This window comes from Asterias amurensis, chromosome 1 (genome assembly GCF_032118995.1).
Source record: "Asterias amurensis chromosome 1, ASM3211899v1".
Lineage (NCBI taxonomy): Eukaryota > Metazoa > Echinodermata > Asteroidea > Forcipulatida > Asteriidae > Asterias > Asterias amurensis.
Window position 1 is genome coordinate 1,272,069 of NC_092648.1, and position 21,409 is coordinate 1,293,477.

Sequence of the window (21,409 nt, forward strand, 5' to 3'; positions counted from 1 at the left end):
AGATGGATTGAAACTTGGATGAAGTTGAGAATTTGAGAATATACTAAAATTCTCTAAGACATCTGTTTTTTTGTCCACATGTTTTTTTATTTATTTGTAAGATGTATGAACTCTTACCCCAGGTGAAGTTATTGGTACCCTGCCAGGCTAGCAACAAATGGACAATTCCATGTTGAAAACCAGCTACATGTATGAGGCATGAACTCTGACCTTAGGTTAAATCATTGGTACCCTTCATGGCAAGTACAATTACAATGCTGTATAACGGAGGTATCAGATGATCGTTTCACGCTAAATTGTAACCTCTTGCATGTATGGTCGGTTTGCAGTGTAAGTTTAATTTTTATTTTATAATAGAGTATGATATTTAACTACAGACAAAACAAGACAGGACATTGAGTTGAGGGTAACGCCAAGGGGCAACTTGCTAGGGGCGATGATCTTTCTTTTCTTTTTTTTTTTTTGGGGGGGGGAGGGGAGGAGGGGGTCTGATGATTGCATCGATCCAAGCAGAACAGACATGCCTCCACAGACAGACAACACAGCATGCACGAAGACGGCACAATGATACATACTCCATGCTCATGCATGGCCTCACCAAAAAAGCATGGAACTTATTTTAACTTGGAAAACCACTTAACATGTTTTCTACCACCTACTTTATCACTCCGAGGGCTGTCTGCATCGACTGAGCGTGGAGAGTCTTGCTCCTCCGAGAATGAGAAATCTCTGGCTAAGTTGGGCGTGGAGCCGTACAACTTCATGTCGTCGAGGATCTCCCGGGAGCGACTCTTGATGCGTGAGAGCATGGCAGAGCGTCTCGGCCTCCCCGAGGGCGGTAGACCGTCTCGTGGAGAGCCACGTGGTGAATCGCGCAGAGAGTCTTCATCACAGCTTGTGTTGTTGTCTAGAAAAACAAAACACAATAAAATATTGATGATGAACAAATCTTATTCTGGAATCTGATTTCAAGACAAGGTACAGCACTGATTTGTCAGTGAGTAAGCTTTCTCATTCCAGTCAAAATACCATTCAAGTGGTCTGGGCCCAATTTCATAAACCTTTTAAGCACAAAAACTTGCTTACTTAGCAGAAACATGTAACAAGCCGACTTTCTATAAAGTTAACAAGTCAAACATCACTGAAGTTAAGATTGTTGCAACTGGTACCCGTACTCCACTCATTTTTCGCTTGGCAAAGAAATTTGCTAAGCAGTGCTTTCTACAAAACAACTTTATGAACTCGGGCCATGTTGGCCAGTTCTTAGATTTTCATTTAACATTGCAGAAAGGAATTGTTGACAAATGAACCAGTGAATAATGTGATGGACTAATCAAACAATGCATGATCCATGATCCAATTTCATAGAGCCACTGAAGCACAACAAGTAGCTAAGCACATCAAAATGATGCTAAGCAGAAAACAGATACCAGCCAAAATACTGATACACCTGTAGACTATGTGACTGGTATCCTACTCATTTATGCTTAGCGGAAAATTGTTGCTTAAGCAGCTTAATGAAATTGGGCCCTGAATAGGACAATCAAACACCAAAAGTTGTTCTTGATTAACTTCTGGGAATGTTTCCTCACTACTGCTCTCAAAAATGTTTTCAGACATCAAAATCATAAATACCCAACTGGTTGACCTAACCAGCAGAATTTAAGCACCACTGGGTTTGTCAACAAATGCTGTACCTTGTCTTGATTCAAGCAAGTAAACATACCAGAAGCACCAGTTTTGTTAGCATTGCTGTACACACATGATATGTAAATAGAGCCTGCCTGTATTCTTTTTTAATAAACATACAAAATTAAGAAATGCAAAATCATATTTTTGGCTGATGATGTTATCACCCAACTCAAAAGTTGTAAGCATGCCATTAAAAAAAAAATTGTTTGTGACCTCACAGCAAAAATAAAAATGTATATATATATATATATAAAATTAATTAGTTTTTAGAATGAATTTGCACTCGCAGCAAGCTAGGCATGCATTTATGCAATGAAAACAAAATACCTTGTTCCAAGAGTTAAAACAATTTTTTATTGTAAATTTTTCCTAAAACTTAAAAATAAGTCACAAAGTTTGAAAATCTAAAATTCTGTGTGTTTTGTTTCCAAAACAACAAACAGAATGTATGAATGTATTAAAGGTAATTACTAATGCAAGACATTTTTAAATGCAACGGTATTTTTTATAAATTCACTTCGTCCATGCTACATCCACAGCTTAGACAAATCAGTCCTTGTAAAATTACAAGTTACAAAATAAATTTGGCAGACATTTGAATCGGCAGATCAAGGCCAATGAAGTTATCTACTGAAAACCATTTCAGAAATCATGGTACCAGACAAAAGTTTTAACAACATTAAATGTAGACTTGTGGAAAATCCGTTAATGGTTTGTCACGGTGATAGTCGAGTTGTCGTGGTGGCGTAATCATGCACATCACAAAAACAGTAATCTCACGAGAATATCGTCAGTGTCGCAGATAGAGTCAGAACGCTATCACCATGACAGACATTTAACGACTTGTCCACAAGTCTAAATCAAATGCAGTGTAATCTGTTTGCAGGCATGTTAAAAACCACAATGGCCTCTGCCTATAATCTGATTTTATAAATGGTGGACAGAGAAACTGCATGAACACTTTGGGGCCTTTCTCAAACTTCGGCTTGGGCTGCGTTGTGGAAACGCAGCGAAAATGAACTGGCCTTTGGAGCAGTGTGCACTTTGCATGCGGTTGTTCGAACATTAGCAGACGTCAAGAGAGCCTGCCGTCAATTTCATACTCTTTCTAACTTAGGATTAACCTTAAGGCCCAGTCACACAGGCCCCGATAACGAGAACGAAAACGAGAACGATAAAAATATACGTTCGCGATTGGTTGAATGGCTCCACGCAGAATATGCCCATTCAACCAATCGAGGGCGTTCATTTTTATCGTTATCGTTTTCGTTTTCGTTCTCGTTCTCGGGGCCTGTGTGACCGGGCCTTTAGGACTTAGGACGAATCCCAGCCTTGCTCTGTAACATGTAAACTTTAAGATTAATCCTAAGTTAGGACTAGTTATTTGTCCGAACTCCTGATAGGATTAATCCTAGCTTTCATGACATCAGCTGCTGGAGCCGTAACCCAAGCCGGGGTTTGAGAAAAGACCCTGGGTCTCCAGATAAAAACAAGCATTCCAATGCAGCCATGGGATTAAACTGAAGGATTAGTTATGCATCTCAAAACCTTCAAAATCAAAGAAAGGAAAAACAAGAGTTGTTATTCAACTGGGCCTTGCTGAGATTAAAAATAAATAAATAAATGAATTATTCATGAGAAGACCACTAGAGATCAAACCAATGGCAAACTTTATCCACAACTAATACACAAACAGTCAAACATTCTCCACCCCAACACAAGTTCAAAGTTTTTCAAATTTCTGTATGTGTGAAAAACTTCAAAAGTGCGCATTTATTTTCTCTTGTATTTGTACCAAAACTTTAAAATCTAACTTGGAAAGTTAAAAAATTCAAAAAACCAAAGCCGAAGCCTGTTAAAATAAAGTGAAATCAATCTTTATACTACATTGTAGAATTAGTGCAGTTGTTTGTCAAACACACAGATGACCTAAAAAAAAAACAGTAAAATCTTTGCCCAATTTAATCTGAAACTGGCTGGCAAGTATTGCGCCTTGAACACCCAGCAGGAAGGATATGTGTGCATTACAAGTCTTTATTATTATTATTATTATTATTATTATTATTATTATTATTATTATTATTATTAAAAATTTTGACTATCCAAAAACTTAAACTTGAGCTTTGAGTGAAGGAGAATTAAGCATGGAAGTTTCCATTCTAAAAGAGGTGTTTGAGCTAACCAAAACAATAGCTTGTTGAGGGAAATAAAATTTTGAAGAGCGAATCCAGATGAAGAAGAAGAAATTGACATCAGTACAGATAGAGAAATGAAAGGTCGACCAAATAAAAATGCAACAAAAACCTGCATGATTTGAAAGTTTTTCTTTTAGCGGTGGAATAAAACACTTTATAATGTGCATACCGTCCCCTGTTTGGGGTGGATCTCCGCTAGGCTGATGGGCGAACACTGGGGAGAGTTGAGGGGCAAATTTAGGGGAATGGACTTTAGGGGAGGTGCTAGAGGGCGAGATGGGGGGTAGTTCTCCTTCTTCAGACTCTGCAAATACGGGGGATTAAACAGATTAAATAGGGGATACAAGAGATTACAATAGGGATTAAATGGAGAATAGGATTGGTTAGTTTCAAATTCTTGGGTTTGCATGAAGAATTTCACATTACAAATCCTTTTAACATTATTCACTTAAGTGAATACGTCAGTGAAAAGTGTACATATTTTTCTAATCTCCTTCCTACACTACATGATTTTAAACATTTTCCTTTGAATTGTTTGCAAAGCTGCATGTTAAGTTTACCTGCGTACCATTGTTCCACTCTGACATGAAAATGCATTATCTTGACCCATACCACTTGATGTCAAAACTGTTTAAAATTAACCAGTCACATGAGCAAAGTCATTGTACCAGACATTATTTAAATCAAACTCTCAAATGGCTTGTTGAAGATTTACATGTATAGTAGTAACTTCAAGGATCCTTATTCAAGACCCCTCAGCAAAAACCGAACCCCATTGAAAACTGAACCTTAGCAAAAACCAACACCATGCCACAAACCATCTAATCAGGATTTATATTCAAGTAATACAAAATGCAACATTAGCAAGAATCAAAACCGAACCCAAAAGATTGAGAATTAATGTTATTATTGCAGACAAAAATAACCAATGACAAAAACCATGCCCCCCCCCCCCAGGAAACAAATTTCAAGATCAGGAACTGTCAAACCCAGTGCTCACTCAGCGTAGCACACGAAAGGGATGCATTATGCTAACCTTCATGTTCTTGCTGTATGAAAAAGAATGACGTAACAATGCAAATTATCCATGGTTAACGAGCAAGCTGGGTGCCTAATTTTCTTGCGATTAATCTCTGAAAAGATTTAAGCTTAAGAATTTTTTTTTTGCCACCACAGTTAGCCTTCCATTTGTTTTCCGTAAAGCAGCGCTATGAAGTTGGCCCCTGAAATTAGTGCACTGTACCACTCGGCCACATGCAGCGCCTTTAATTATAGCTAAGAACCAAGCCCCTCGGAAGATCCAGGACCATGCCAAGGAACAGGAGGGGTTTTATAACTGAAATACAAAACCATTATCAAGAGGCCATATTAGGAACCATGCAGAATAAAGATCCAAGTAGTTCAGACCTGTAATTATAGTATGCCTTAAAGAAAATCAAGTCAAACTGTACTTGTCTATACAAAATCCTGGAGGTTTTCAGCATTGAATAAAAACTACATGAGCAAGATGAAAATTCATATTTGTTATTTATTTATTTTAGTTATTTATTTTTCGGGGGAAGGAAAATGCAATTCATGGTCCAACTTGTCAGGAAACTTGTATAACTTTGATAAGCTTGGGTACTAGACCCTTATCATAGAGCAACCCTTTTGCTTTTCTCCCATTCAATGCAATGTGACCATACTGAGGCTGGAAAGGTTAAACAGTCTGGTACCTTTCTGATATGATGAGAATTGCTACTAATTACTAATGATACCACAAAGGGACATGACCAAAATGACTTCATTATGATTAAAGTCAATATCCTACCAAATTGCAAATTGTTTTAAAGGGTTGAATTGTAAGAAGCTCTGCTGCAAATGAAGGTGAATTAGTGTATAATTTGACATAAAACCTAGATAACATGGGAGAGTGAATGTTAAGCAAAAACAGCACAATATTATTTGCCGCACACCATGGTTAGTGAACCAATACCACCATGCAATGCTATATGCATGTCATAACACCATGCCCATTATGGGACGGGACCATTGCATTAGGGGATCAAATGTGCCACCCAATAAAGCCCGGTTCATACTTCACAAATCAAATGCAAAGCAAATTTTGACGTCACAGCTCTGTTTTCGCCGGGAATGTTTTCGCAGGGGTAAACGGGTACCTGGGAGGGCAGAGATGGTGCTTGTGATTGGTTTAGCCAAGTAGCACATATTTGTTGCACATGCTGTATACTCCCCAGGGAGCTGATATGGTTTAAGGATAGATTTAAGGCCTAGTGACCAGGGGCAATAATGTTGGAAGTGCTTTGAGCACCATTTAGGTGTGGAAAGCGCTATATAAAAACTGGTTATAATTATTATCTCAACTCTTACGAATTATTTGTTGCGAAGTTGAAACGCCAAAATTTGAATCACATTCGCAAGAAGTATGAACCAGACTTAAAACAAATAGAATAGTTTCTTGGGCTGCTACTGTACCGGAGGATAAAATGCGATGACCGTAGGCCATGGGAGAAGAGCCGACTGGTTGATCGTAGTCGTACATACTTCGTCGACGGACTGTTACAAGGGAACAGTTGGGGGGGGGGGAGGGGGGGTGGGTTTGGTTGATTACAGAGGGCAGGGTGAGAAGGAGCCACGTTAACAATAAATACTTAAATAAAACAAATACATTTGTGTGGACCGTACACAATAAAAACAGCTTTTTCAAACGACAGACCTCACTAATATTGAGGTTTCAACAGGATTTAATACACGGTTGTGTTGGGATGAGAATATTCCATCAAACTGAAGACATTTAATAATCAAAAGAACAAGCTGTTTTTAACATTTTGTTGTGTACATACAAAATACTGAAGTACACATTTTCTGATGGTGGATCCACAGTTTGAGTGAGAAACTGACAACCAGCTTTCAATGATCAAAGGAAATAAAGTCTGTACTGTCTTTCATGCACAAATGTTCAAAGCTGACCCATGGGTCAAGACTCACCCTTTTTCGGTGTGTACCTAGGCTCTACAGACGATATGCTGTGACTACGATTAGTCTTGGTTCTCCTCAAGTCTTCCACTGACATACTGTAAACACCTGAAATAGAGAGCAAGTTGTAAAGGCGGTTTAATCATTTATTGTTTGAATTATATTCTGGGGTGTCTGGCTTAGCGGTCTAGGGCAGTGGACCTACAAAATGTAAATTTTGTTAAGGCTTTCACTGAAGAGAGAGAGGGGGGGATCGAATCCTGGCACAAAAAGTAGCTTAGCATAGCAAAAGTATGCTTACCAGAATGAGGATACCAGCCAAACTACCATGCGACATGTGCAATTCATGACTGGTATCCTGTTCATTTCAGCTTTCCAGGAAATTGTTAAGCAATATTTTCTGCTTTAAAAGGAGCTCTATGAAGTTTGGCCCAGGTGTGATCAGGCGCTACACAAAAACTGTGCGCCAGCTGTTTTCTTTTGTTTTTCGCTTGAAACAGATGCATGAAATGCACTGCATAGGCCTACTCTGTGCTTTTCAGAGTGAGAGTCCTTCGAACGACCTACAGTGTAATTGTTTCTATAAGCAACTCTTTTCAGGAACAGTTTGGAAGTGCTATTTACCTTTACCAGGCAGGTTAGAGTCTTCATGTGTCTCCAATACATGTGCAGGCATTGATTTCCTGTAATGACTCGGTAAGCCAGCGTTGTCTCTCCTCCTGTGCTGTACGTAGTAGTTATCATCACTACCACGCCTTTCATCTACAAAGCAAATCAATAATCAATATATAAACATGAAAAGTACCTTATTGGTTTGTAGAAGAATTCATGGATTATAGTTGTTGGTTTTATCTAATTTTTATCCAAGTACACCTGGAAAACATTTTTCATGTTTGTTGACCAAAAAATTATTTCAAAGTTTGACTGATTGATTGATTAGTAATACTGATTAGCTCTTATCTAGCGCACATCATAGTAGCTAGATCAAGGCACTTTTCCAACATTATTATTAACCTTGTTCATCAGACATACTAGGACCATTCTTCTAACTTTCTCAACTCCCTAGGGAGCATCAACCACAAAACCACAAGCAGCTTAATTAACCAAGGGTTTAATCAGACCTCACACGTTACTATTTATAACACAAAGGTTAAGAGAAGCATTTCTGGTTAAGTGTAGTGCTCAAGGACCCAAGTATCATCCCAGGAATTGAACCTGCACTCCAATGACTTTAGCCATCAGAACTGCGCGATCATAAATAATTACTGTATGAGAATGCTCTGCCATGATATTCCACATTTAGATTGATTGATTGATAATTGATTGATGATTGATTGATTTACTGATTGAATGATTATGGAGCCACTTTTCCTGCTCCTGTTCCACTCCAATGAGTCAATCATTGATTGACTGATTGATCGATAATTGATTATAGATTCTACCTTTTCCTGCTCCTGTTCCAACTCCAAAGAGTCAATCATTGATTGATTGACTGACCGAAAATTGATTATGGATTCTACCTTTTCCTGCTCCTGATCCATCCAATGAGTCAATCATTGATTGATTGATTGATTAACTGATCGATGATTATTAATAGATTCTACCTTTTCCTGCTCCTGATCCATCCAATGAGTCGATTCCGGACCCGGCTGATGACGTCTCCCCAAGACTATCCTTCTCTGGTCCACTCAGGCCGTCTGTTGTTGTTTCAGGAGTCATCTCCTGAGGTTTCTTGCGTCGGTCTCGATCAGAAGATCGCCCTCGCTGGACATACGCAAAACAATCAGAAATTCAATTTGATTCAGGTTTGAAATTTGAGAAGTTTGAAATTCATTTAGCATCATAATAATGTCGCACTTAACAAAATCAGAAATTAAATTTGATTCAGGTTCGAAATTTGAAGTACGTCTAACACCAGTATAATATCTTTTTGAGTAGGGGTGTCCCTGACCTTTTTTTTTTAAAGTAGTCAAAACAAACTTAAAACTTACCCGATAAATCTTCTTCATGAAATTTAGATTCAGCCCTTTGGATCTGAAATTAAAATAATACAACAATGGTTACTTGTTTTCATTTATTACAAACATTTCATCAAAAACTCCTTCAGTCATATATCAAATGGAGTACTCTCAATGAAGTATTCATATCAATTCAAATAACACACACACATCGGTGTATATGGGTAAAACCAAAATGAATATTCCTTATCCCTAATGCAAATTTAACATCTATCAATTCAAATAACATTCCACATTATATACTGCCTGTATACAAATATCCAAGAACAAAATACCCTAAGTATCCAAGGCTGACATACCTTTTTGGTGGTGAGTAGTTCTTATACTGATCCATTATCTTTTCTTCTAGTTTCTCTTTCTGTCGTCTAAGACCGTGGAGTTGCTCTCTGTTAGTAAATAAAATTATATTGAGTAAGATAATTAATTTGAGTAAGATTTTCATCATTTCTACATTTTCTGCAAGTGTTGTGGTATGACATGGCCTTGTGCAACGTTAGATGGGTAAGTCATCATGGTGTAGGTTTCATAGCCTTGTCATGACACGTGTGTTCTTGAGCAATATACTTCACCAAATTGCTTCTCTTCACCCATATTGTGCCACAACACCTTGTAGACCATTACATGGTGCTATGTTAAAGGAGTAGGTCTCATGGGTAGCGATGGTTCTTGTGATTGATTTAGCTTTGTGCGCTACATATTTGGCAGCACAGGCTGTATACTCCCCATGGAGCTACATCTTATATGGTTAAGGAATCAGATAAATGGCACAGTGACTGGGTAATAATGTTCATGCGCTATGAGGGTCAAAATTGGCTGGTACTGGCCTGTATAAATAACAATAATAGTGGCTTCTTATATAGCGCTCATATCCGTCAACAGTGACGCTCAAAAAGCTTCAACATTCAGTATTTTCCTGTTAGGTTTTGTGGAGCTTGAAGTATGAGACCTACTCCTTTTACATAGCACCATGTAATGGTTTACAAGGTGCTGTGGCACAATATGCAGCCTATCAGACCAGGAACACCGGGCGATCCCCTTCTCTTTTCAATAAGTGCACTGACTTCTTTAACGTGCAATACACAACGCACAGGACCAACTGCTTTACATCCCAATCGAAGGACGAAGCAATAATGGTTAAATGTCTTGCTAAATGTCTCGACTCGAACCCACACTCTCCTGAACAAAAACCAAAAAACATCAGAGCTTGAGTCTGTTGTTCTTATTCGCTCGGCCACGTCACGCCATGTATAAGATATTGAAGTGGCCACTACCGGACCAATACTCACTCTAGCTGATGTTGCTCTTCATGATGATATTCTTTAGTCTCGAGAGCATCCACCAACATCTCAGAGTTCTGGGCAAGGAGTTGACTCAACTGCTCCATCAGCTTTTGGTTCTCCTCCTCTAGCTTTCCGTTTATTTGGTTCAACATCTTCAAGACAAAAATAAGAAGAGAATCGTTAAGAATGGCTAAAGAGAAAGGAGAAGCGACAGGGAGTCGGAGGTTTTTTTCCTAGATAAACTTTATGGAATTGCACATATTGTATGGCTGGTTCTACATCTACTAGTTCTAACTGACGCTACTCGAGCTGACTCAACTCGCCATGTTGTGACGGAAGTTTTTCCAATGTTTTTAATTTTCCTGACTTTTTACCTTAAAATAGCGGTGCAAAAAATCATCAAGGTTAGCAATGTCTGGTGATGACGATACAGAAATGAATGGTCTCTTATAAGGGTTTAGAACACGTACCTCACAGCGGTGCTGCATCTTGGCACTCTCCATCTCAGCTGATGTACATTGATCTTTCATCTCATTCAAATAACCCTGTAGAGAGGTGTAGTCTAACTGTAGGTTCCTGAGTAACAAACACATTCCAAAAATGTTAGGTTTTGCATCATGATAAAGAATATACTTTGGTCTGTATCCTTAACCACTGTGTATTAAGCACTGTATACTCGGTACTTTCCCAAGTTCTTTTGTGAAATAAAATCCACAGGCAAATCACTTGGGTGGGATTCGAACCAGCGAACTTTGCATTGCTAGAACAGATGTCTTGTTACGAGACCACCAAGCTAGCCTGGTAGCTAGAGGCAGTTCCAATCCCAATGCACAGGCGAACCACTCCGGTGGGATTCGAACCAGCGAACTTTGCATTGCTAGAGCAGATGTATTGTTACTAGACCACCAAGCTAGCCTGGTAGCTAGAGGCAGTTCCAATCCAAATTATTCCGTAAAAAATAACATGACTGAGGCTGCCATGATTTTGAAAAGTGCCATACACAATCCTACATCTACTTTAAACAAGCCACCTTTTGAGGATTTGTCAAGAACCATATCTATTTCTGTCTTCAGATATTTGACTCACCTATGTTGCGATTTCAGTTTCTTCAGTTCCTCATCACCTTCTTTGTACTCTTGAGTGAGTCTAACATGAGCATGAGACAAGGTGTTGTACTCCAGCTGTAGCGACCCCATGGAGAGATTATCCGTCCGCATCCTCTTAATTTTCTTCTCCTCCTCCCGCATGGACGTCTGCATCTTGTCAAACTCCTTGGACTTCATGTCCGCGTCCTGACAGCGATTCCTTAAGTCCTTCATCTCGCCCTTCATCTCACGGTGAAGGGACTTCAGTGACTTATGCTCCGACGTCAAGGCCTCGTACTCACTAGATAGCGTATCGTGGAGCTGCACCAGAGTCTCGTGGTCTCCGAGCAGAGCCTCGTAGTTACTGAGGAGCTCTCCAAGACGGTCTTTAACTTTGTCGTAGTCGGCTTCCTGAGAGGTGAGCTTACTCTGCATGACGGTGTACTGCGACTGCAGGGAGGCGTTGTGTGACTGCAGCGTGCTGTTCTCGACCTGAAGCTTAGCTTGTTGGGACTGCATGAAGATGTGCTTCTCATGGATTGACTCTACTTTAGCCTGTAGAGCTTTGTTCTCGGAGCGTAGAGTCTCTACCTGGTTTTGGAGACTCTGTAGCTGGGACTTGAGACTGTTGTTCTCGGCAAGGAGGGTGGCATTCTAATAACAAAGGAACCAATATTGTTTGCTGAATGAACATAGAATGATTCAGGGATGATAATTACCAAATGTGAAAATTCCTAAAAATGGCTTACAGGCCTGGGGTCCCCCTTATTCTAGACCTACATGTACAACCTCCCAGATGTTACACTTCAGGATGTCTGCAGACTCTGCGCATTACTAGAAACAAAAGCTACATGTTTGAACATATTGTAGGCAATTTCTATCAAACTTTTGTGACTGCTTTACTTCTTTCAAGAAAGTTTGAAGGCTCAAGGAGAATTTGAGAAATATCTCAAAACAGGAAAAATCCCTGAGAAATCACATGATAGATGATTCATTTATCATTACTCGAAAATGTTTTCATCACCAGAAGTGTTTTAAATAAATTAGTATTGACAAACAATAATAACTTGTAAAAACATTTAATAGCAATTCCATGAGTAAGAGCTTTTATACATACCGTTCTCTCTAACTCTACAAGGTGGTCCTTCATTTGCATAATTTGCTTGGAATGCAGACGATCACTGTCCGTTCTCCTGAGAAAAAGATTTAAAAAATAATCTGTTATTTTTGGTGTTAGCGTTTGAAGTGACTTCACCCTTCAGCTAAAAGTAAACTATACACATTTGATGTAGTTTTGTATGCAAGGCCCAAACTGAAAAACATTGGCAACTATTTGGAAATGTATTAAACAAATAAATAGTGTGTCGTGGCCAAGTGGTCTGATAAACTGGATCTAAGGGCCTTGTAACACAAGGTAACTCTTGCAGGCAACTTGGAGGCAACCAACTACAGTGCATGCTACAGGACCACTTTGGTAGCACATGAGTCAATTTTGAAACATTGTCTTACGATTCACAAAAGAAAAATATTAACAACCAAATGGGAATGCCTTTTCTTCTTGGAGATTGCCTGGAACTGGTTGCCCGTAAATAGCCTCGTGTTGCATGACGCAAGTTCAAATCCTGATCTGGAGCAAGATGCTCAAGCTATATACTACCATGTGAGCTGAGAAAAATCACAGGAGTGTTATTGGCCCAAGGGCACTAATGCAAAGCACATTGACACATTATCTTAAAATGTATATAAGAACTAGTTATTATTATTAAATCTCTTACTTGACTTTGGAGTTCCCGGGGCTGGACATGGTTTTTTCTTCTTCATGACGTTGTTGAAGAACCTCATAGACTCTCTTGGTTCCCTTCAACTCCTCAGTAAGCTGCTGGTTCTGACTCACAGAGTCTTTCAATCTGACACAAAAAAAGGCAGAACAAAACTTTCATCATTCCTGCACAAAACAAGAGCCATGGAACACCAGGCAACTTACAGCCAAAAAGTTTTGCATGAATTTTCTTTGGGATTATCTTGGGTATGTATTCATTTAAATTTTGCGGTGCCCTGTGGCAAAATCAGGCTCTTCTTTGGAAGAGTTAAATGGCATTATACATGGTGACAACTGAAACATCTGCTTTCATATCAATGAGATGTAATATTCTAAAAGCTTCTATTCTTAAACCTGTTTGACGGGCAAAGAAACCCAGTTTTGAGTAAGGAAGAGGGGGTTTGATTGCAGTCAACTTGAGTTGCTTTGGGTAAGGGCAGGATTAAGGACCAGCATTGTCTCATTTACCTTGTTTCCAGAGCCGTAATCCTCTCTTCTTTGATCTGCATGTTCTTCTGCACTGCATCTTCCATCTTGTTCTGAAGCAGTTTGTATCGTCTGCAAACAGATCAATTATCAAACAAAAGGACATCTTTAAAATAAATAACTAAAGCTTGTAAGGAACAATGGACTAACAAAATATTTTTATAGCAATTCACTAATAGTGTCCTCAACGCTACAGAAATTAGCTCAATAATGATGAATATAAAACAAGTCTGAGTTCTAATTTTTCTGATCACTGATTTGTTTTCTAGTCAGCTAGTATTAAATCAAAGAGGACAATATCAGTCAAAATAAATCAAATACATAATTGATAACAAAAACTTAAAGGAACACGTTGCCTTGGATTGGTCGAGTTGGTCTTTGAAAAGCATTTGTTATAATATGCATATAGGTAGAAAGATGATGTAAAAGTAGAATACAATGATCCACACAAACATGCCTCGAAATTGCACGGTTTTCCTTTTACCTTGTCGACTAACACGGTTGGCCATTTATGGGAGTCAAATTTTTGACTCCCATAAATGGCCGACCGTGTTAGTTCGCACAGTAAGAGGAAAACCACGCAATTTCGAGGCAAACTTGTGCGGATCATTGTATTCTACTTTTAAATTATCTTTCCAACCATGCATTTTATAACAAACGGTTACAAACGCTTTTTTTATAGACCAACTCATCCGATCCAAGGCAACGTGTTCCTTTAAACAAAAACCAAATACCCTAAATGTTGAATGAATAAACAGAAAAGAAATATTTAACCATAGCTCTTGAGAATTGTTTATACATGACCCAAGGAATAAACGAAGTTGCAAACGATGCATGTAGTAATCAGGGAGATTTTTAAAAATACATTCAACATAACAGGGACAAAAGTTGTTCATCGGAACAATTGTTATTATTTTTTTTTATTTCAGTTAACTTTTTCGGCAGATTTAGGGATGTAACTTATTTGGCAGCTTTGAATTAAGGAACAAAATGTACATCATATACACTTCCATTAATTTCTCATTGGGTTCTCTTGGAATGAAACTAGGAGAAAACATTGCTTGTTACTTACGTCTCATCCTCAAGCACTTCTTGATGAAGGAGTTTGTTCTTGTCCAGTCCAATCTTATCCAGCTCAGTCGCCAGTTTCTCAAGGTCGTTGGTCAGCTGTTGACCTTTGATCTTCTCATTCACCAACTCCTACAATGGAAATGTTAAAGAAGTCATTTAAATACTTACATGAAGGAAAGTTAGGCTTTTTGGCCTGCAGAAGTGAGCCATGTTAATGTAAAAGCCTGTTTCATGCACAACTTGTGTTGTGTAACACACGTAAAAGAACCCAGTGCACTTTGTAAAGAAAAAAGGTTTGCCCCAGTGTTCCTGGTTTGACTGGCTGCATATTGCGCCGCAGCTCCTTGTAGACCATTACATAATGTTTGTAAAATGAGTAGGTCTCATTCTTAAAGCGTAGTCCCACATACCTTGCAGGAAAGTACTGTCTGATGAAGCTCTTTGAGCCTCACTGAGTGACGGATATGAGCGCAAGAAGCCGCTATCAATGGTGATATGCTACCCATGTAGGTATAATAACTCACCTCTCTTAATGTTGCAAGGGTCTTCTTGTCTATCGTGGCATGTTTCAGGTACTCCTTGTTGTCCTTCTCTAACTCCTTCAGTCTCTCGCTAGCTTCCTTGTTCTTGTTGATGGCCTTCTGTAGCTGCCGATTCTCTTGATCCAGTCCCTGAGCACGAGCATTAGCTTCATCAACCAACCTCTCCCTGGACTCCAGTGACTGCCGCAGTCTCTTATTCTCTTTGCTCAGCTGGCTCCTCTCCTTCTCCAACCCTGACTTCTCAGCAGTTGAGACCTTCTGCTCCGTCTCCAGCTCCTCGACTCGCTTGGCAATAAGGCTCGCTGCATCAAGATTCTTCTTGAGCTGCGCTATTTCATTCTCCAACTCCTGGTTTTCCTTTTCCAGCTTTTCTGTTTTACTTTTGACTTGTAGGACACTGTTTTCAAGTCTCCTTTTCTCAGTCTCCAGTCGGAGGTTGTCCACCTCTAGGTGGGTAGCCTTGTCCTGGGTTGGTTTGAGGGCATCCAGGGATTTCTGCAGGAGCCTGTTTCTCCTGTCCAGCTCTTCCTTCTCCCCTTCAAGTTCAGTTACTCTTGACGTGGCATTCCGCAAAGTGTCCAGAGAGCGTTTCATCTTTTGTGTTTCAGCATTCATCTTGACATTTTCAGTCTCGACTTGCTCAAGTTTCTTGCAATTTGTTCTCAATGTTTCCACAGACCTCTCAAGCTTTTGCTTCTCAATTTGAAGAGCTGAATTGGCCTTCTCCACCTCATCGTACTTCTCACACATTAACGTCAAGGTCTGAATGTTCCGGTTCATCTTATCCTTCTCAGAGTCCAGCTCTGTGTTCTGTTTCTCAAGAGTCTCCACTCTGATCAAGTTCTCTTTCAGTTTCTCCTGACACCGATCAAGCTGTTTGTTCTCATACTCTAGTTTGGATATCTGTATCTGAGATTCCTGCATCTCCTCGACTAGCTTCTTGTTCTCCTTCTCGACGTCTTTGACCCTCTGATCGATATCCTTCTTGTTCCTCTCTCTAAGCTTCTCCACCGTCTCCTCCAACTGACCCTTCTCCATCGACCACTCTTTGCTCTGCCTCTCAGCGTTCTCCCGCACCGTGTTGATGGTCTCATCAAGTTGCTGCTTCTCTCGTTTCAACTTGTTGATCTCCTGCTCCAGTTCCAGGGAATTCTGGATGTCCGTGTTGCTGGCCTGTTGGAGCATCTCCACTTTGCGGCTGAGTCTGTTATTTTCCTTCTCGATCTCCAAGATACGGGTGTTGCTCTGCAGCATGGCTGCATCCTTCATCGTCTCAATCTCCTGAAGAAGGCGCTGGTTCTCTCGTTCCAGTCTCAGGATGCGGGAGGAAGCAGACTCATTGCACTCAGCTGACAAAGAGTTTCCAACTATAAGACAAAGAAAAACTTGTTTAAAATAGATTCAAAGAACAAATTGCAGGCATTTTCTCTTTGGTAAAGGGCACCCCTATGAGAAAATAGTAAATTTCTACTGGAGCATTTCAAGGGCACCGAGGCATTGACCAAGGAACATGGAGGCAAACACCTTCGTTGCCTCCATGAAGCATCAGGCATGAAGCTTGGTAAACTTGTAAAGATCCATGCCTATAAGATATTGATTACACAAAAGTGACTCACATGGCGATAGGCTTGATTTAGCCTTTTCCAACTCCACTCCTAGAGACGCTGATTCATCCAGGCTCTGCTTGTGGTCCAGCTGAAGCTTTGAGACTTCAGCCACCAACTCCTGGATCTTTTTGCGGTCAAAGTCTTTCTCCTCCTCCATGGCCTCTAGCTGAGCTCGGAGACGAAGGCAGTCCCCTTCGGCCTCGCGACCCTTCTCAACTTTGTGGTGAGCGGCTTCTAGCTGGTCTTCAAGGAGGCCTCTTGTCTCGTGGAGAAGCTGGTTGTCCTCTCGCAACTCCTGGGGGGGGGGGGGGAATTAATCAATAGTAACTAAATCAGATTTTCAAATGTTAAGCCATTAACCATGTTATTTTATAACAACAAAGTCCTGGGCCCAATGTCATTGATCTGTTAACTGTTTGTAAACAAAAGCAGACAAACCTGGGTATAAATTTCAGTTCTGCTCACTGTAAGCAAACTATCGAATTAGCAGATAGTCCAAGGGTTACACATTGTTAACGCATTAGAAACTATTCATTTCTGTATAGTCATCACCATAAGCACAGAAATTACAAATATTGTTGAGCTTTTGACACAATTTGTCTGAAAAAATAATAAAACAAATTGAAACAGAAAGTTGATTTTGTTTTAGAAACACAGATATACTATGTTAACATGGAAAACATTGGAAAACGTCAATATGGGTCATGACCTTTACATTTGGCATTATTGTTGGACTGGAAGTAGCTCAGATCTCGCAGATGTCTTGACATTTTTGGTCTCTGAAATGTTAAATTGAGCTTAAACCTTGAATCTATTTTTCCATCAAAAACTGCAAACTAAACTAATACAAAGGGGCAGGGTGTTGTTTCCTCGAAAACACTATCACAATTTCTCAAAAAGATGCACTTTTTAATTTTAAATTTACCTTTGCTGACTTTGATCCAGGAAAAGGGTTGGATTATGAAAGGATTTCCTGTGGCGTTTAAGCGGCAGTCATTGAACGGAGTTTGTTATTCTATACTTTATTGATGTTAACTTCCTCATTCATGAGTCGCAAATGAGATGGTGTTATGTTTCAGTCTATGAATGATTAGTACAGTGTCATTGACTTAAAGGTACTTTGTATCATTAGACTGCAGGACTTGCAATCACAAGGTTGTGGGTTTGAAATCCTACCAATAAAACCACTGATTTCACAAAGACTAAAATAAGTATTGTCGTCTACATGTAGTTATAATAATTGGGGGGGCTAATCGTCCTTACTCGCAGCTAGAGCTGAATTGCGAAGAACGCGGCTACAACGTGTTCGAGAAGCAGGCATGCAAGGGCGCATTCAGCTGCCAGCCACATCAACCCATTATGACCACGGAGCACAGCCAAGATCGAAAGTGTTTGATTTTTGTTGCTGAATCACAAGTTCTTGATTTGTGCAATTCATAATCATAGACATTAAACCAATGTTTGCATTTAGAGAGATTGGCTGTTTAAAGCTTTGTGTTAATATCTCCTTGTTGGAGTTTACCAAGTTTCCTTGATGGGAAGATCATTAAGACAGACAGACAGAGAGACAGACAGACAGACAGACAGAGAGACAGACAGACAGACAGACAGACAGACAGACAGACAGACAGACAGACAGACAGACAGACAGACAGACAGACAGACAGACAGACAGACAGACAGACAGACAGACAGACAGACAGACAGACAGACAGACAGACAGACAGACACTGTACAACTGTAGCCAACTACATGTACCAGGCTAATTAACACTAGGAAATTCCTGGGGAACTACAAGTACAACCCTACCTACACCCCAGGTACATTTCAAACATGATACTTTTTGCTTTAGAGTAAACTGAACACTCAGTATGCTTTGTTTAGAGAGCGTCTCAAAAGACCGGCACATTCCAGGTGCAAAGGGACATTCCTTTTGGCATAATGTACACCAGCAATCAAATGGACCACCAGAGTGTTCTGATGGATAAATGTAACATTTGGCCTCCAACTTTTAAAAAATCTGTCACAAATCAAAGAGGGAAAAACAATTTGGCTTTATTTGGTGGTTCTCTGGCAAACAGATGGAAAACATTTTTGCTGTATTTGTGGTTCTTTACCTCTACTCTCCTCTTGAGGTACTCCAGCTCATTCAGTTTCTCTCTGTATCTGGCAATCTCTTTCTCATACTTCTCCACCTTAGATGCTTTCTCTTTCCACACGTCCAACTCGTCTCGATACGACCTCGCTGATCGAGCATCTTGGGATAACTCAAGGTTCTGTGGTTTTGAACAAACAACATTAGGAAAACCAGTTATATTTAAATTTGTAACTGTCTTAATTCTCTTAACAGGACCTATGGAAGGACCTCAAGAAGATAATCAGCCATTGATTTCACCAAACTCTTCCTAACTTAGGATTAATCTTAGGATCATAAATTTCAGGACGCATTGATTATCCTAACTCGAGATAGGATAGAACCAACACAACCCAATAAAGATTTACACATGATGCTACCACAAACCTCACCTGATTATAAATTATACTAACTGTGAACAACAAACTGCTGGAAACGTCCCTGCCGTAAAAAAGTCTTGACAACTGCCCTTTAAATGTTATAATACATTCATAACACAATCATGGTCTTGCATAAAGCAAAACTTAATGCAACTTTGAAAAGTTTAAATGGGTTGAACCATTGAGAGTAGTGGTCAATGAATGCAGAGTTCTATCATAGACTGACTTGTAATAAATTATGGATCAAAATTTAATGGTCTGTGTATATGTAAGTGGATATATGCAAGCATGGAAGGAGTTAGGTGTGAAGGTATACATAATTCATGCAAGTCTCGCGCCAAGCCCCATTGATCACACAGTACACATGATCATTGCACGCTGAATGACATCCTCAGTGCATGTATCTCACAAAGTACATAGTGTGCAATGTAACCTCCCAAATAACCTTTACATACGACAGCCATTTAGCAGGGGTATCTTGCTTAATTGAAGCGTGGACTGTCCAAGGTCCCTAATGAAATCTTCTCAATTTGCCATCCAGTACCACTTGTATAGACAGAATAAAAATTCTTATCCTTTCACACGAGGTGAAATTTCGCAACCATGCTAAAATTATGCAAGGAACCCTTGCTTATTTCTCTCAGGTGAAAATGGCTAAAGATGCTCAAGAGTGTGAAACCCTGGTTTTCTATTTTACATCACCTGCCAGCGGTTCAATTTGTTCATGCCTAATAAACTTGAAGATGTAACCTGCTACAATTGACCTCAATGCGTGACTCAGGGAGTACCACAGTGGAATGAGCAGTAGAGGCAAATTAATCGCTTGCATAGTTTGTGATCCTAACCCAGTCTCATGGAGACTATGTTGAAACATTAACACAACCAAAATGGCTTTTCTTACAGCCAATGCTTCCAAGAAAGGAGATTTTGACATGAATTTACCAACCCCCCCCCCCCCCACAAGAATTCAATATTATTATTATTATTATTATTATTGGTTTATTAAAAATCAAACGTAGCAGCCAAAAGGCTGAATTGTGTTTAGGTTTACAATATAAAAATACATTCAAACATCAAAAACCAGCAAATATACAATACAAGATTATAAAAATAGAGCAGATGAGAATATAAAATTTAAAAACTGTAAGTATATACATTACAAATATTTACACAATGAAAACAAGTTATCTACAGGCCAGAACAATTATTGGTGATTAATATATCTAATCTCACCATGCAAACCCTGAAACTCTTTTTGAAGACAACCTACAGCAAGCTAGTTGAAGCATTAAGTAAAAATGTCTGAAAGAGATTTGCTAAGCAGTTTTGTCTGCTTAACAGCTGTACACAAATGGGTCCTGTGCTGAATGATTCATCTCATATCAACCCAGATGACCCAAATGTGACAATCGGTGGTATGGGGATTACTACATGATCTGAATGTACAATGAGAAATGAGAGACTGCTGCCCTCTGTCTTGTTCCCTGTCTACAAACTAATGTCCCTATACAAAGATTAATCATGAACACACTCGGTTCTCATTGAACTAAAATAGGTTGACAGGTCACACACACAGGCCTCGATAACGAGAACGTTTACAATGCACACCCTATTGGTTGAATAAGCGTGCGCGTTGTTGTCGTTATTGTTTTCATTATCGCTGCAGTGTGACCAGGCCTTTAGCCTGATTTAACTGGGGCTTCAAGGTAAAACTGTACTTTTGTGATTCTTTTTCTGTGTGCTTTTTGCCTCTCATTCTCTCTATTCCTTGACTGCTTCTGTTACACTCTGACTCATTAAACCTGTTGATCTGAATATACAATGAGTAGTGAGAGACTGTTTAACAGGCTGTTGCCGTCTCTGTCTTATTCCCAGTCTGCAACTAATGTCCCTATACATGTACAAGGATTAATCATGAAAAACTTGGTTGAGGGTTCAGTCTGATTTGAGTTAAAGTGGGGCTCCAAAGTCAAATTCAATTTTGTGATTCTTTTTCTATTGTGCTTTCTGCCTCTCGTCCTCTCTATTCAACTTGAATGCTTCTGTTACACTCATTTTCCCAATTAATGTGTGTTGTGTTGTCATTAGCATTTGAGAAAGACTCAGCTTGAGTCGATTCGCGAG

The 21,409-nt window shown here is 39.5% G+C and overlaps 1 protein-coding gene across 6 annotated transcripts in view; it reads right to left on the bottom strand.

Moving 5' to 3' along the window:
* LOC139941844 (girdin-like) overlaps nt 1–21,409 on the bottom strand; it is a 124,149-nt gene that overhangs the window by 10,845 nt on the left and 91,895 nt on the right. For 3 of the 6 annotated variants that reach the window (XM_071938476.1, XM_071938483.1, XM_071938491.1), the window contains 18 exons: nt 18,889–19,047; nt 16,781–17,066; nt 15,147–16,531; nt 14,624–14,751; nt 13,534–13,623; nt 13,022–13,153; nt 12,364–12,439; nt 11,248–11,900; nt 10,632–10,737; nt 10,168–10,313; nt 9,181–9,267; nt 8,855–8,897; nt 8,468–8,627; nt 7,488–7,625; nt 6,876–6,971; nt 6,363–6,443; nt 4,057–4,191; nt 660–907 (listed from right to left, as the gene is read on the bottom strand). In XM_071938476.1, coding sequence (XP_071794577.1) covers nt 660–907; nt 4,057–4,191; nt 6,363–6,443; nt 6,876–6,971; nt 7,488–7,625; nt 8,468–8,627; nt 8,855–8,897; nt 9,181–9,267; nt 10,168–10,313; nt 10,632–10,737; nt 11,248–11,900; nt 12,364–12,439; nt 13,022–13,153; nt 13,534–13,623; nt 14,624–14,751; nt 15,147–16,531; nt 16,781–17,066; nt 18,889–19,047 — 4,149 coding nt within the window. The remainder of the gene's footprint in view (nt 1–659; nt 908–4,056; nt 4,192–6,362; nt 6,444–6,875; nt 6,972–7,487; nt 7,626–8,467; nt 8,628–8,854; nt 8,898–9,180; nt 9,268–10,167; nt 10,314–10,631; nt 10,738–11,247; nt 11,901–12,363; nt 12,440–13,021; nt 13,154–13,533; nt 13,624–14,623; nt 14,752–15,146; nt 16,532–16,780; nt 17,067–18,888; nt 19,048–21,409) is intronic. The other 3 variants (XM_071938496.1, XM_071938504.1, XM_071938511.1) reach the window with 3 other exon arrangements.